We start from the raw sequence: 17,245 nt of genomic DNA on the forward strand, positions 1-17,245 counted from the left end.
ATTAATGCTAAATAATATTTTTCTAGTTAGAATACAGTGGTTCAATAATATCTTTGAGATATGTGTGCGTATCATACCATCCTTGGAAATTTTGAGTAACGGTACTCAATTTAAGTGTTATTGCTCTCTAGTGAAATAATTGATCTTCACAATCTATTATCTTTTTATTTTTATTATTCGGAAAAAAAATGAAGAAGAAAAGCCTTTATCAGTTGAATTGATTTTGGAAGTCGTATTTAAATCGCCAAATATTACCAGAAGGGCTCTTTCGTAAATTCATCGAGCTTGTCTGGAGTCATTTTCCCAATTACCCCATCTCTTTCCAGACTCACATCTACAATTATTAAGTGTCTTCATCTTAACATCTACAAATACACAAACCTAAGACCTTGATAAAACACAGAGAGAGAGAGAGAGAGAGAGAGAGTAGCCATGCCGAGCAGAGAGCAAGAAAATCCACATAATTACAATGACAGTGATGATTCTGATGCTGAAGAAGAAACTGTAGAAGTAGAAGAAGAGGAGGAGGAAAATTTTTTCCCTGACTGCAGAAACAAATACGGTGGTTGTGGCCGGAAGGGATGGTGGTTCTGGGGAAAAATCCTGGACCCTAGGGCCACATGGGTTCAAGAATGGAACAGAATTTTCCTCTTAGTATGCGCCGCTGGTCTATTTGTAGATCCTCTCTTCTTCTATACCCTCTCAATAAGTGAAAACTGCATGTGCCTCTTCGTCGATGGGTGGCTCGCCATAACCGTGACGGTTCTCCGGTGCATGACGGACGCCTTGCACCTCTGGAACATGTGGCTTCATTTCAAAATGAATCGGAGGCCCCACCACGTCATAGACGCCGGCCATCGGACCGTTGCCTTGCGATACTTCAAGGCAAACAAGGGTTTCTTCTTTGATTTATTTGTGATTCTTCCAATTCCGCAGGTAGGTAATTTTTCTTGATATATGCCAAATTCTTTTTCTCTGTGCTTTAGTAATTTAGAAACATCATTATCAAGAATTCCGGTATTACAGCGAATGCTGCCAAACAGTAAGGATTTCATTTGGCTTTTAGTGCTAGTGAGGTTAATAATTGGAGTATGTGACAAAATCATGCATGTCATGCGGTTGTTTCTATGCATGCAGCCTCATAGAACATGTGATACAAGAAGAGAAGTAGAACTTGAATTTATATGGATTATATTTAGGTTAATGCTTATTGTAGAGAAAAAAATTTCAGAATTCTTACAGATGTGTTTGAGACGGAGTGAATTAAAATATTGCAAAAAATAACCCACCCATCCTGCATGTGTATATTCTGTAAGAGTGTTGCACGAGTAGCATTGCTTTTATATTAATCATTTTCACCAAAATACTCACCTTTTCCCTTAAACCCATAATTTTTTTTTCTATTTTTATTTTATTTTTTTATTTTTTTTAAGAAAAGGTTTAAAATTTGTTTTTCATTCTTTATAATCAAATCCACTAAATAAATGAAGTAAAACTTATGAGTATACATTTATTTTTAAGAAGTATGAAACAGTAGAAAAGGACGACATTTTTACACACCCATCATTATTTGGTATGGGTTAAAATCTTGATAATTAGTTACTTTTAGCTTTGGTATGAGTTAAAGTCTTGATAATTAGTTTATTGTTGATTCAACTGATAATTAGTTACTTTTAGCTTTGGTATGAGAAAAAATCTAGATAAAACTTATGTCAAAGTCGATAATTAATTTTAACCATATATTTTATGGAATCCAAACTTTTCACCAAGACATTTCATGAACTTTTATAAAAATATACTAAAACACTTATTTTTAGCTACATTAACGGGAGCTTAATTTTGTTTGATCTATGCTACTTAACCAATAATGCCACCACCAAGCCTATATGCTCAAGTTATTATATCATACAAACTGTCTGCTTTAGGGGAGCTCAATATTAGGATTCGAACTCAATATATCTATCTTATGATACATTTAAGCACCCATTGAGTCCCCATTATTTGAAATTTTAATTTTTAGATTTTTTTTGAAGAATGTGTGGTTAAAAAAAAATAGTTTTAGAATTACGTCTAATATTATTTTATTGGAAAACGTGTGGTTGATAAGAAGAGAGAAAAAATGAATTATAATTTTAATGGGAGTCAGACAAGGGCTAAGTTGAATCTTGATACCAATTAATCAACAATTCAACATATGCAAACGGAGAAAGATAATCCATTATTTGCCTTCAAAATTGTAGAAAACTTTACCTATCAAAACCTTGAACCTTTCAAAGAGCAAGACAGACTTCTCAGCCAAAGGAGAAAACAACCTCATAAAATAAATACTAATGTTCTGTCTAGAGATTGTTAATGTGATTTGAGTTTCCACCATAAAAAGTTAATCTTTGTTAAGAAGAGTAGACCACTCTTGAATCAGTGTTAAAATATCATCTTATTTAAAAGGCCAGTCTTAATCTAAGCGTTTGTATTGGTTATATTTAACCGATGTGTGATTTATTTCTTAACACTAATTTTAAAATGCAGATAGTTTTATGGGTGGCAATCCCGGAGTTATTGGGGAAAGGATCAACGATTTTGATTATGGCGGTCCTCTTGATAATGTTTCTATTCCAATACTTACCCAAAATTTATCACTCAGTATGCTTATTGCGCCGCATGCAAAATCTCTCGGGATATATATTTGGTACTGTATGGTGGGGGATTGCCCTCAACTTGATTGCATATTTTGTCGCATCGCATGTAAGTAAGCTTACTCTTATCTCATTTACAAAGCTTCCAAGAATATTATTATATGTTCTATAGTTTTATGATTGAGTTTATTTGTATTATTGCTATAATTTTGTCTACAAGAGGACAAACAAGTAAGATCAGTTAGGACGCGAAAGCCAACTATTTTTCGTATAGTAGTTAGTATTACATTTTATTTACAAGACTTTATTTCACTTATAAGTATAAATCATTAGCTTATTATTACTATGAGTAATTTACTTATTTAAAATTTGATGATAGAACAATTATTTATTTTATAACTATTTATTTACAAGCAAATTATTCGAAGTAATAAATCTTTAATTATAGGCTGTGGGAGCATGCTGGTACTTGCTAGGAATACAAAGGGCTGCAAAATGCTTAAAGCAACAATGCAAGTACGCAAATGGCTGCAACATGAGAATGATGGCATGTCAAGAACCAATATATTATGGAACAAGCAATTTAATTAAAGACAGATCAAGATTTATTTGGGGGGAGAACAAAACTGCAAGGTCTACTTGCCTCGAAAATTACGATAATTTCGATTATGGAGCTTATAAGTGGACTGTTCAACTTGTTACAAATGATAATCGCTTGGAAAAGATATTATTTCCCATATTTTGGGGCCTCATGACTCTCAGGTAACCACTTGTTTATTTTCGTTGTGTTAATAATTAGCATTTTACCGGTGCTATTAATATTCTGAATGAAATCAACAGTACATTTGGGAACTTGGAGAGCACAACAGATTGGTTGGAAGTGATTTTCATCATCATTGTTCTTACCACTGGACTCTTGCTGGTCACAATGTTGATTGGTAACATCAAGGTACTTTAAAATCGATTATTTGTTGCGATGATAACGGATTGGTCGAATTTTGCCTCGTGTCTTTAATTTTCGTAAACAATGCCAGGTGTTCTTGCACGCAACGACGTCAAAGAAACAGGCGATGCAATTGAGGATGCGGAACATAGAATGGTGGATGAGGAAGAGACGATTGCCTCTGGCATTCAGGCAGAGAGTAAGGAACTACGAAAGACAGCGATGGGCCGCAATGCGGGGAGTAGACGAATGTGAAATGACGCGTAATCTCCCTGAAGGACTTAGAAGGGACATAAAATATCATCTCTGTTTGGACTTGGTTAGACAGGTAATTAACTAAACCATAACTTGAAAAGGATCATGTCATAGGTAACATCATGTTTGGTACACAATATTATACACGTATTTGCAAAATTTTCAGGTTCCTTTGTTCCAGCATATGGATAATCTCGTCTTGGAAAATATCTGTGACCGTGTGAAGTCCCTTATATTCACAAAGGGAGAAACGGTGAGTACAAACTCTTAGCAGTTATGATTTATATTCAGAGTATTAACTCTAATAGATCTTCTTCTTCATTTCTTTTGAATCTAAGATAAGTAGAGAGGGTGATCCAGTCCAAAGAATGCTATTCATAGTAAGAGGGCATCTTCAGAGCAGCCAAGTACTCCGAGATGGTGTAAAGAGTTGCTGCATGTTAGGCCCCGGAAATTTTAGTGGGGACGAGCTCCTTTCCTGGTGTCTGCGACGACCCTTTGTTGAACGCCTTCCGCCTTCTTCCTCGACCCTTATGACTCTCGAAACTACCGAAGCGTTTGGGCTAGAAGCCGAGGATGTTAAGTACGTGACTCAACATTTTCGGTACACATTTGTGAATGAAAAAGTTAAGAGGAGTGCTCGTTATTACTCGCCTGGATGGAGGACTTGGGCAGCTGTTGCTATTCAGTTAGCCTGGAGGAGGTATAAACACAGGCTAACACTTACTTCTCTGTCATTTATTAGGCTGCGAAGACCATTATCGCGGTGTTCTTCGCTTGGGGAGGATAGGCTGAGGCTCTATACAGCACTTTTAACTTCGCCCAAGCCAAATCTAGATGATTTTGATTTCTGAAACTGTTCAAAAATTGTGAAGGAACGTTTTCCCGGGAGATGCTGGTTTCTGTAAGAAATTAAGAATTTGTTGTGTGAGGGAAACTGACTAAGAGTTTCAAATCTTGGTGCCATGGTGCTTGTGGCATTGCCCATAATGAAGGATGAATAATGCTATGCATCTCGACTTTTGATGGTTATCAGTTTAGGTACCAATTATGTGGCGTTAAGTCGATGTACCTTGTATAGGGTCCTATTTAAAATATTTAGAGCCATTTTGGTACGGATTAAAATATTTAATCTAATTCAAAGTCAAATAATAAATATTAGATACATATTTCATGAATTCTACAACTTTTAAATCACATTTCAAATATTTTTATCACAATCTACTAAAAATTTAATTTTAGTCCCCACCAAATATCCTCTTAATCACTTAATTGATTTTAAACTGTTGACGAGAGGTAAATACAATTACTCACAAAGAATTGATATTGAAAACTGTTAGGAAAAGGTTGTAATTGGCAATCTGTGACCAAAAGGACTAATTTGTCGAGTTTGTAAAGTCAAGGACCAATTTGCCAATGTCTAAAAGTTCAGGGACTTGTGTTGCAATTTTGCAATAATTAATGTATAGGTCTAGGGTAAAGTTGGATGCTTTGAAGATGAAAACGGAGCAAGATTGGTGCTAGAGTTTCGCCTTGACCTCGCTCGAGCCTAAATAACAGAACCTGCGTCGCTGGAGTTTCGCCACCACTTCGCTCGAGCGAGAGTGCGTCGCTAGAGTTTCGCCGGCACTTCGCTCGAGCGACAGTGTCATCCGGCGTTTGGTAATTTTCCTTCCTCGCGAATTTTAAACGCTCCATACTACTAAAAATGACCTACTATATAAACAAAAATTCTGCTTTTCATTAACAACCTTTGGCAAAACACATAGCACAATATTCTCCTCTCTACCAAAGGATCAATTGCAAAACTCTTCACCATATGATTCATTGAAGGAAAAAAAACATCAAACACCTTTTCAAACAAAACACCTATAAAAAATCCTCACTACTTTCAGAAGATCAGTTGATTGAAGATCCAGGAAGGATGTTGATTGAAGAACTGGAGTTCTTGTTGATTCACGGGAAATAGAAAAAATACAAGGCTGGGATTTTGGAGCAGATCTGCAAAATCCAGGAGAGCTTTGATTGATACAGTAAGGAAGTCAGAGTGTTGTTAGATACAGTCGTGTCTGGCGTACTGTAAGTTGGAGTCTTCTATAGTGAATCCCTACTGGCTTGTACCCGGAGTTTTTACCCAATTGGGTTTTCTCCGTCAACAATTTTTGTGTTATTTATTGCTTTCTGTCAATTTCAATTCAACCGGCAATTCAACATAGGTAGTTAAATCATGTGAATGAATCTGGACAACGTTTAATTTATGTGACTTGTTGCATAACTTAATTAAATTGTTAAATTCCGCATAGACACCTATTCACCCCTCCTCTAGATGTTAGTTGGGTCGAACTATAGCCTTTTAAAGTGGTATCAGAGCCAAATATCGAGTCCTGACCCATAATTGTCTAGATGAGTCAATCACTTTCTGTACCTCCGTATTTTGACGGAAGTAATTATGCTTACTGGAAGGTTAGAATGTGTGCGTTTCTTAAGTCCTTAGATGAGCATGTTTGGTTGAGTGTGCAAAATGGCTGGAAACCTCCCTCCACTATCGTATCAGGAACTGTTAACCTTACTGATATATCAATGTGGACTAAGGATGAGATAGCTGAGTGTAATTGGAATAGTAAGGGACTTCATGCCTTGTTTATGGCCGTGTCTTCCGAAGAGTTTAGGAGAGTGTCAATGTGCGAAACTGCTAAAGAGATGTGGGATATTCTTGAAACTACACATGAGGGAACTAAAACGGTAAAGAACTCGAAATTACAAATGCTAGCTTCTAGGTTTGAAGAAGTGAGGATGAAAGATGACGAAACCTTTGATCAATTTTATGCAAAATTGAATGATATTGTTAATTCTAGTTTCAATTTAGGCGAGAAAATTCCCGAGTCTAAAATTGTTAGAAAAGTACTTAGGTCCTTGCCCGAGAGATTTAGGCCTAAAGTTACTGCCATTGAGGAAAGTAAGGATCTAGATGAAGTTAAAATTGAAGAACTTGTTGGATCCTTGCAAACTTATGAACTCACTATCACACAACCTAAGAAAGGAAAGTCCATTGCTTTAAAATCCATCAAAGAGGATGAATCTTCCGATACTGAATCTCTGAGGGACGATGAAATTGCTTAGTTTGTGAAGAAATTTCAAAAGGCTCTCAAAAATAGGAGAAAGCCTCAGGATAGAAAAAGTGGAGTCCCTAGCAGATTCTCAGAAGAAAAAACTGAAAGGTTTAACAATAAAAGTTCTAGTGATAAATCACGTTTGGTTAGGTGCCTTAAATGTCAAGGTATAGGTCACTATAGGAATGATTGCCCTAGTTATAAGAACAATCAAAGAAGAGGACAGGGTAAGGCCTTAGTTGTTTCACTTACTGATAACGAGTCTGAGACCAGTGATAGGCAGGAGTCATCTAGTAGTGAAGATGAAGGGAACTATATGGCATTTGTGTCGACTATTCAGAGTGAATCTGATAAGAAGAGTGACAAGGTTGAGGAAGAACTTCACAACAATAATTCTAGTAATGAGGATGAGGATGACATAGACATACATGAGGCCTATCAACTCTTGTTCAAGGAGTCTTAAAATCTAAAAGATCAATAAAGCCCTACTCAAAAAGGTTGATGAATTTGAAAGAGAAAAAGAGAGACATGCTAGTAATCTCCAGAATTCACTTAAGAGTGTCAGTGAGTTAAAATGTGTCAATGAGAAGTTGGAAGACAAGGTTAAGACATTAACTAGTGAATTGGAGAAATCTAATGCTCATCTTCAGACTTTCATAAGTGGAACTAAGTAATTGGATGATATTTTGGGAATGAATAAGCCTACGAGAGACAGGAAAGGTCTAGGATATGTTGAGAGTGACACACATGGTGCTGGTCCATCTAAAACTGTATTCATTTCTACCTCTAGGAAGTCTAACGCTGTCAACAGTCCAAATAAGGGTAAGAATGTTTCGAGGGAGCAAAGTCATCAATCACGTAGAAATTTTATGCCCAAACACCCACAGACACGTACCTTTGAGCCTAGGTTCATTCCCACCTGTCACCACTGTGGAGCTCTAGGACACACTAGGCCTAGATGTTATAAGTTAGGCAATGAGCGTAGAAATCAGAATATTCCAAGTCAGCTTAGTTTTCTGACTAATTAGGTTAGTCATTTGACTGAGATGCTTACTAGGGTGACTAGGAGTACCACGTCATCTAAGAAAGTTTGGGTTAAAAAGGAAGATCTAGTAGGACTTTCAGGTCAGGTAAATTGCTATGTTGCTCATGTTGCATTAAAAGCCCAAGATTTCAATATGTGGTACCTTGATAGTGCTTGTTCTAGGCATATGTGTGGTAACAAGGCTTTATTCACTACTCTTGATGAATGCAATGGGGGTATGGTTATCTTTGGAGATGGGAGCTCTGCACCTATTCTTGGCAAAGGTACTGTACAAATACATGGATTACCTGTGATCTTAAATGTGCTTTATGTGGAAGGTTTAAAGTCGAACTTGTTAAGTATTAGTCAGATTTGTGATGCTGATTTTGAGGTTAATTTTGTGGAAAAGAGATGTATCGTGTATGATTCATTCGGTGGGGTGGTCCTTGAAGGGGTTAGAACGTCTGATAACTGTTTTGAAGTCCTACCTAATTCTAACTATGTGTGTAGGAGTGCAAAAATTGATGTGAGTGAACTCTGGCATAAAAGATTGGGTCATTTAAACTATAAGAGTCTAGTACAACTGGCTAAAAAGGAGTTGGTAGGTGGTTTGCCTAAAATAGGTCCTAGTGAAAATGTTGTGTGTGGACCATGTCAACTGGGTAAACAAATTAAAGGAATCCATAAAAAGACTTCTAAAATTTTGACCAAAAGACCCCTGGAATTGATACACATGGATTTAATGGGACCATCTAGGACTGAGAGTCTAGGAGGTAAGCGGTATATTTTGTTGTGGTAGATGATTTCTCCAGGTTCATATGGGTAGAACTGCTTAGGGAAAAATCTGATGCATGTGACCTTATAAAATCTTTGTGTAAACGGCTTAGTAATGAACTCAATCACAAAGTGTCCAGAATGCGAAGTGATCATGGAAAAGAGTTTGAAAATTTCAATCTTGAGAGCTTCTGCATGGATGAAGGGATACTACATGAGTTCTCTTCCCCTATCACTCCTCAACAAAATGGGGTGGTTGAAAGGAAGAATCATGTTCTTCAGGACATGGCTAGAGCCATGCTTCATGATAAGGGGCTAGCCTTATATTTTTGGGGAGAAGCTGTTAATATTGTATGCCACATAATCAATAGAGTATACCTTAGACCCAAAACCGATCAGACTCCATATGAGATTCTAAAGGGTAAAAAGCCTACTGTCAAATACTTTCGTGTGTTTGGGAGTAAGTGCTACATTTTGCGTGATAGAGAGAACTTGAGTAAGTTTGAATCTAAGAGTGACGAAGGAATCTTCTTAGGGTATTCTAGAAATAGTCGAGCATTCCGAGTATATAACTCACATACTCGTATTGTGATGGAGTCAGTCAATGTTGTGATAGATGATGGTGTGAGTGAGGGGGAGAATGTTGAAAATTATGATAGAAATGGTAATCTTATAAGGTCTAGTGATCCTACTGAACCGCTTGTGCCTGAATCATCTCTTAAAATTCCTGAAACTCCTGAAAAGAAAACACATCCACAATATCAAGACACAATCCCTAAGGAACCATCAACTAGGGTCAAGTCTAATCATCCTAAGGATAATATCATTGGGGATCTAGATGAAGGTATGAGGCTTCGTAAGAGAGTACTGAACAATCTAGCATATACTAGCTATGTTTCACAGGTAGAGCTTAAGAAAGTCGAAGAGGCCCTTAGTGATGAGTGTTGGATGAATACAATGCATGAGGAATTCAATCAATTTTCTAGAAACAACGTGTGGATCTTAGTACCCAGACCTGAGAATTGTAACATTATTGGTACTAAGTGGATCTTTAAGAACAAGACAGATGACCAAGGTACTATAACTAGGAATAAGGCCAGATTAGTTGCTCAGGGTTATACTCAAGTTGAGGGAATTGATTTTGATGAGACTTTTGCCCTTGTTGCACGACTTGAATCTATTCGGATTCTGCTTGCTGTTACCTGTACCTTAGGGTTCAAGCTACATCAAACAGACGTTAAGAGTGCCTTCTTGAATAGACTTCTTCAAGAAGAAGTTTATGTGGAACAACCAAAAGGATTTGCTGATCCAAAGTTTCCCCACTATGTCTACAAACTCGACAAAGCACTCTATGGTCTGAAACAAGCTCCTAGAGCTTGGTATGAGAGACTTACGTCATATCTTGAGGAACATGGTTTTTCTCGAGGTGGTGCCGATAGGACCTTATTTATTAGACACATTGAAAAAACTATCACTATCGCTCAAATTTATGTCGATGACATCATTTTTGGTTCTCCTATTGAGTCTTTAGCATATGAGTTTGCCGAGTGTTCGAAGCAAGAATTTGAGATGAGTATGGTTGGTGAGTTGAGTTATTTCCTTGGACTTCAGGTGAAACAGATTGAGGATGGCTTGTTTATTTCACAGTCTAAGTATGCAAAGGATCTAGTTAAGCGGTTTGGGTTAGATAGTAAAAAGCATACTAGGACACCTATGAGTGCTAGCTTGAAGTTAGGTCGTGATCCTTCAGGTAAGAGTGTAGATCCTTCCCTATATCAAAGCATGATAGGTAGTCTTCTCTATCTCACAGCTACTAGACCTGACATTGCTTTTAGTGCTGTAGTGTGTGCTCGATTTCAGGCAGATCCCAAAGAATCACACTTAAGCTCTGTTAGACGCATCATTAGCTATGTGAGTGGTACTGTTGATCTAGGGATTTTCTATTCTAGAAATTCTAATTTTGATTTGGCTGGCTACTCCGACGCTGATTGGACGGGGAATGCAGATGATAGAAAAAGTACTTCTGGGGGCTGTTTCTACATGGGTAGCAATCTAGTAGCCTGGTCAAGTAAGAAACAAAATTCCATATCTCTATCCACGGCAGAGGCCGAATACATAGCAGCTGGAAGTTGCTACACTCAACTTCTCTGGATGAAGCAGATGCTGAGTGATTATGGGATTAACCAAGGTACCATGAGTTTTTTTGTGATAATACCAGTGCTATAAATATTTCTAAGAATCCCATTCAACATTCTCGAACAAAACATATTGACATACGACATCATTTTATTCGTGAACTTGTTGAAACACATGTTGTCTCCTTAGATCATGTTTCTACTGACAACCAATTAGCCGATCTACTTACGAAACTACTAGATGGGATGAGGTTTGAGTCGCTTCGGACGACTGTTGGTATTTGTTTGCCTATCTGATCATGAATTCATGCATTTATCATATCTGCACTTATTCATTTCATATCTTGTATGTGATAAATGTGTGTGTGGTGCATTTTGTTTGTTACTTATTTTTTTTGGTTTTTATTTTGAGTATTAAGTTTGCATTTGAAAATTGAAATAAAAAAAATAAAATAAAAATAAATAAATAAAAAATTTTGTGTGCATCATGTATGACGTTATGATGTTTGCATTCAAGATCAAACTCTATTTTTCATCATGTGTACGAGTCTGAGGTTCCATCGTAGTTCTCACTTTCTGTGGAGTTCTTGGTATACGACTCGTCATGCATTTTCGCACAACACACACTGTAGTCCTGTAGGTGGGTCTTGATCGCATGGGTGAGACTTAGGATGGTATTCTTCTGTGATTGGGATTGTTTGTCCATTTGACTTAATCTGTGACGAGTATAACCTAATCAATATTGTCTTTCCCCATTTTCTACATTATTCTTTGAACTTATTTCTGTCTTCGGGGCCTAATTGACTCGAACAATTAAGCCTTAGGGGTTTCTAACCTGGTGCACTATGGTCGTCTGAGTTGGGAGTCACAGGCCCAAAGTTCGTTACAAGGGTCATTTCTGTCGCCTAATGAAGATAGGATCGCACCTAAGTTCTTATGTTATTAAAAAAAAATTATATATATAAATGGCATACAGTTAGGGGGAGTAAAATTGTGACAATTATACTATTTAATATAGGTCCTCGTGGAATTGGATTTAACTGGCACTTGGTAAATATACACTCTTTTACAGTTGTTTTCACGTGTCCTTTCTTACTAATTTAAGGTTTTGAGTCTAACTTGCATGGAGTACGTGGCACATTTCACGCTGATGTTCTGTATAAAATTTACTTCATGGGATTTTGAACTATGTGTGCACTTAAGATTTGTCTACATGCTCTGAATGTCGGGTTTGTGATTTTGTGCATATTATTCGTATCGTCTACATATTTGAGTACGTGCTTCATCATCGATTTTTTAGTTTGTCTTTACAAAAACAAAAAATAATAATAATGCATACAACTGAAAATAAAAATAAAAGTTTTTGGACCTATTTTCGTTATTTTCCAAAATTGTGCTACTTTTCATAAATTTCAAATGTTTGGTGCTATTTTTGACATTTCATTTTCCCTCGAGTCTCGCCTGAACTTCGCTCGAGCGACAAAAGCAGAAAGGATGTCGCTCGAGTTTCACCCCGGTCTCGCTCGAGCGACATATATAGTTAAAATGCGGCTGTTTCAATTTTTCGCGCATTTCATCATTTTTTTTCCTCCTTCAATTCTTTTCTTCTTCCATCGAAATTATTCACTCCCAATTCTTTTTTGGCCTCAATTCGACATTTTTAACACAATCTTGGGTCTGAAACACTGACTTCTTGGCAAAATCTTTAGGTAATTCCCAACTTTCTTTGCTTTCAATTTTTTTTTTTTTTGGTTTGTTTGATTTCTTTTCTTGATCATTGTGTTGGTTTGTATTATTTTGGCATTACATCTTGCTTGTACACATGTTTTGCATCAAGTATTGCTTTCTATTTCCCAAATTATAGTGCATTCCTATGGTTTTCTTCACATTTTTTTAAGTTTTTGGTCCATGTTCATCAATATAGTTCTTGCACCTCGTTGATTTGTTTGATGTGTGGTTTGTTTGATTGTGAAGTCCATAGCATGTAATTTTTAGGGATGTGTTTGGATTTGTGATTGGGTCTCGTATGTGCTTGGAATTTGGTGCCGAAGTCACGCACGCCACATGTTTGATGAAAGTTCACTTTTTATGCTTATTTGGTTTCTTTTGATTTTTTTGATTTCCTTCTTTTCCTTCGTTTCTTTCCTACTTATTTGAGTGTCGTTGCATGCCGTGTGTGTTTTCATTCATGTTTATGTGATTGGATCATATGTGTTTCCGTGTGTGCATCTTCTCATATCATGTTGCATCGTGATGCGTGCATTTTACATTATATTTTTGATTTCCTTCTTTTCCTTCATTTCTTTCCTACTTGTTTGAGTGTCGTTGCATGCCATGTGTGTTTTCATGAATGATTATGTGATTGGATCATATGTGTTTCCGTGTGTGCATCTTCTCATATCATGTTGCATCGTGATGCGTGCATTTTACATTATGCTTATTCTTTTCATCTCCGCATGTGTCAGATGGCTCGTAAGCGCACTCGTTCCTCTGCACAGCCCACTAGTGGATCAACATCTTATAGTAGATCCCGGTTTATTTCTGCTACAGCTCAGGAGGTCTTCACGTCTCAGTTCTCCTTACGCCCCGTTCTCATGGAACGTGAGGTAATTTTATCTAACCTTCCTGTTGACGTCGCCACTATTTTTGTTTCCCGGGGTTGGGAGCCCCTTCTTGTTGGTCTTACACCGCCGCCTCCACTCCTCGTTCAAGAGTTTTATGCTAATATTCATGAGTTGGGTGGGTCGTCATTTAGGAGTTTTCTTAGAGGTCATTCTTTTCGAGTTACTCCGTCTGCAATAGCTCTTACGTTAGGTATACCTTAGATTTCTCATCCGACATATCCCTATCTTCTCCCTGCTTCTCTTCCGTCCGATGCCCTTGTTCGGTCGACTTTTTTGAACACCCTGTCTACTGGGGGGCCTACGGCTATGGCCACGGGTTCATTACCCACTGATCGATAGGTTTTGTTGCACATCGTGTGCACAAGCCTTTGGCTTGTTGCTCATACTTCTTCTTTACCTATGGTGCGGGCTCGTTTTCTATATGCCCTACTTCATGGGGACTCTATCGACCTTCCTACTTTTGTGTGCCAGTAGATTCTAGCTTCTTTTCGTACTCCTGGGGGTCGTTTAGGGTTACCTTATGCTTGTTTGACTCATCGGGGTTGTCCTTTCTCTTGGTGCATCTTTCCTTGAGGGGTCTTATACTCGTATAGGTCGCCCGATAGGACAGCAGACCATTCATCAGAGTCGATCCCATGTCCTATTCTCTTCGGCTCATGAGGCCGCTTAGGCTTAGCCCGTTGATGTTTTTGATTTTTCGGAGCCCTTTGATCCTATTACTGATATTCTTACTGAGGGTTCCCGTGTCTTTCTTTCGCCTCGTTCGGATTTTCCTTCAGCTGTTCCGCTTCGAGCTGCCTTTCCTTCAACATCTACTTCTGCTTCAGGGGTGGCTTCCTTGCCTGTTGACCCTATGGTGACGCTTATGGGTCAGATGTCTACTTTAGTCGCCCAGCAGGCTCGTATGATGGCAGAGATCACGCAGTTACGTGCTGCTTCGGAGCATCAGTCTGCTGGGCTTTCTTCATTTTAGCGTGCTCTATCAGTGTGTCAGCGTCAGTTGCGTTGGATTCGTGATCGATTGGATGAGAGCTCGAGTGAGGAGACTAGTGATGAGTCACCGAGTGCGGGTGGTGGTGTTGCTTCTTAGTTTTAGTTTTAGTTTTTGATCCTTTGTCATTTGTGACAAAAAGGGAGAGTAGATAGTTTAATCTCAATTTAACTGTGATATATTGGATTAATTGTGATATAACTGTGGTTTGATATCTATTTAATGACTAGATTAAGTTTTGATGTTTTAGCAATATTGATGTATGTTTTTGGTTTTTTTGACTTACATTACTATTACTTCTTAATATGGTTAATTACATATGCACTATTCCTTGTTTTATGTACTGTTTCCATTTCACGTGCTTTTAATTGCTTTGGTTGAATAAATAGGTCGTTAGGAGTTACATTTTTTTTGTGTTCTTGACTGTCTTGTGTAATTTTGTCACTGAATGCCAAAGGGGGAGTTTGTTAGGAAAATGTTGTAATTGGCAATCTGTGACCAAAAGGACTAATTTGTCAAGTTTGTAAAGTCAAGGACCAATTTGTTAATGTCTAAAAGTTCAGGGACTTGTGTTGCAATAATTAATGTATAGGTCTAGGGTAAAGTTGGATGCTTTGAAGATGAAAACGGCGCAAGATTGGTGCTAGAGTTTCGCCGTGACCTCGCTCGAGCCTAAATAACAGAACATGCGTCCCTGGAGTTTCGCCACCACTTCGCTCAAGTGAGAGTGCGTCGCTAGAGTTTCGCCGGCACTTCGCTCGAGCGACAGTGTCCTCCGGTGTTTGGTAATTTTCCTTCCTCGCGAATTTTAAACGCTCCATACTACTAAAAACGACCTACTATATAAACAAAAATTCCGCTTTTCATTAACAACATTTGGCAAAACACATAGCACAATATTTTCCTCTCTACCAAAGGATCAATTGCAAAACTCTTTACCATATGATTCATTGAAGGAAAAAAAAACATCAAACACCTTTTCAAACAAAACACCTATCAAAAATCCTCACTACTTCCAGAAGATCAGTTGATTGAAGATCCGGGAAGGAGGTTGATTGAAGAACTGGAGTTCTTGTTGATTCACGGGAAATAGAAGAAATACAAGGCTGGGATTTTGGCGCAGATCTGCAGAATCCAGGAGAGCTTTGATTGATACAGTAAGGAGGTCAGAGTGTTGTTAGATACAGTCGTGTCTGGCGTACTGTAAATTGGAGTCTTCTATAGTGAATCCCTACTGGCTTGTGCCCGGAGTTTTTACCTAGTTGGGTTTTCTCCGTCAACAATTTTTGTGTTATTTATTGCTTTCTGTCAATTTCAATTCAACCGGCAATTCAACATAGGTAGTTAAATTATGTGAATGAATCTGGACAACGTTTAATTTATGTGACTTGTTGCATAACTTAATTAAATTGTTAAATTCCGCATAGACACCTATTCACCCCTCCTCTAGGTGTTGGTTGGGTCGAACTATAGCCTTTTCAAAAACAATGCTGCCAATAAGGTTTTGACACCCTCCCGCAGAGCTACTCATAATAGGTGATCACTTTCTAAAAAAATTTATTCATAGGGGTCCCACATTGGTCGTACTCCCATGTGAAGTATGTCAACCGGTGTGACAAATATTTTTTTGGCAAAAGAGCTTAATTCTATTGAAAACTAGTTGTCAGAAGATTAACAAAGCCCTTTTCTGATTTTAATTTTTGGAGAATTACTTTTCTTTACCCTGATTTTTAACTACACATTCTTAAAAAAGTTGTTTTTCTCATTTCTTCATAATTTTCTCTATTTTTTAATCACGCATTCATATAAATCAATTTTCAAATATTCACTTCTCAAAAATTTTGATCAAACAAGTGCAAAGAGTAATGCTAAATAACAGTGTTTAGCATTAATTTATGCGGTGGTGAGGGTATTATCACATTGTTTAAATTGGAATGCATTTTTAATAATTGTGTATTTGTAAATGGCCTAATTGCTACCTAAGCCGGTGCGAAACACCACTAAGGTTAGATAACGGTATTCGTAAAGAAGTATAAACTTTGAAAAATGAAGAATTAATGAATTAAAAATAAATAATACTATGTACACATGTTATAGATATGAACTTCATTGTTTCCTGGACACAATAATAATTAGAATTAATGGTGACATATGCTTTTAGGGATAGTAACGAGACAAGAAGCGACAGAGTGCACATATTCCCTCTTTAGGTGGGACAACCCTCCACCCAATTACCGTCGGGACACACACATACGTAATTTTAGGGTAATTTTGAAATTGAATTAATGGATTTGGACAATTGATTTGTGTTTGAATATAAAAAAGTTGTACTAAGATAATGTACGAAAAAATTTGAGCTATTATAGATATTAAAACTACGGATTTCTTCTTAACATTCTTTACTTCTCATCTCAGTGCAATGTAGTGGATTAATTTCACTATCCAATAGTCTAATAAAGAAATTATGCTATGATCATAAGCCAATTAAATGGGGAGAAATGCGATATTGACATGACGCCTAATAGTATTTCTTAAATAGAAATGGGAAGTACTTTAACATCAATTAATTGGAGGCACTTAACAAGCAATATTATTAAACTATTTATCAATATCTCAGCTAACACTTATTAAAAAGTTGAGATTTAGGATAATTAGCATTAATAAGATACATCGTCTTGATTGTATAATCTGAAAATTATGCTCATAATTTGAGTAATAATTTTGCAAACTTCAAGTTGTAAACACTATGCAATCAT

The 17,245-nt window shown here is 37.2% G+C and overlaps 1 protein-coding gene across 1 annotated transcript; it reads left to right on the forward strand.

Moving 5' to 3' along the window:
- Positions 1 to 399: 399 nt before the first annotated feature.
- On the forward strand, positions 400 to 4,844 carry LOC111395700 (cyclic nucleotide-gated ion channel 4-like). The gene is made up of 7 exons (XM_023021820.1): positions 400 to 936; positions 2,527 to 2,742; positions 3,082 to 3,395; positions 3,474 to 3,582; positions 3,668 to 3,904; positions 3,998 to 4,084; positions 4,170 to 4,844. Exons 1-7 carry the CDS (start codon positions 433 to 435, stop codon positions 4,683 to 4,685), a joined length of 1,983 nt encoding a protein of 660 aa, XP_022877588.1. The 5' UTR covers positions 400 to 432; the 3' UTR covers positions 4,686 to 4,844.
- Positions 4,845 to 17,245: the final 12,401 nt, after the last annotated feature.

The sequence above is a fragment of the Olea europaea genome, chromosome 6 (genome assembly GCF_002742605.1).
Source record: "Olea europaea var. sylvestris chromosome 6, O_europaea_v1, whole genome shotgun sequence".
Classification (NCBI taxonomy): Eukaryota; Viridiplantae; Streptophyta; class Magnoliopsida; order Lamiales; family Oleaceae; genus Olea; species Olea europaea.

Coding starts and splice junctions, on each gene's coding strand:
- LOC111395700 (XM_023021820.1), top strand. CDS start 433: ATGCCGAGCAGAGAGCAAGAAAATCCACATAATTACAATGACAGTGAT. Junction 937..2,526: donor TGATTCTTCCAATTCCGCAG/GTAGGTAATTTT, acceptor TTTAAAATGCAG/ATAGTTTTATGGGTGGCAAT. Junction 3,905..3,997: donor GTTTGGACTTGGTTAGACAG/GTAATTAACTAA, acceptor CAAAATTTTCAG/GTTCCTTTGTTCCAGCATAT.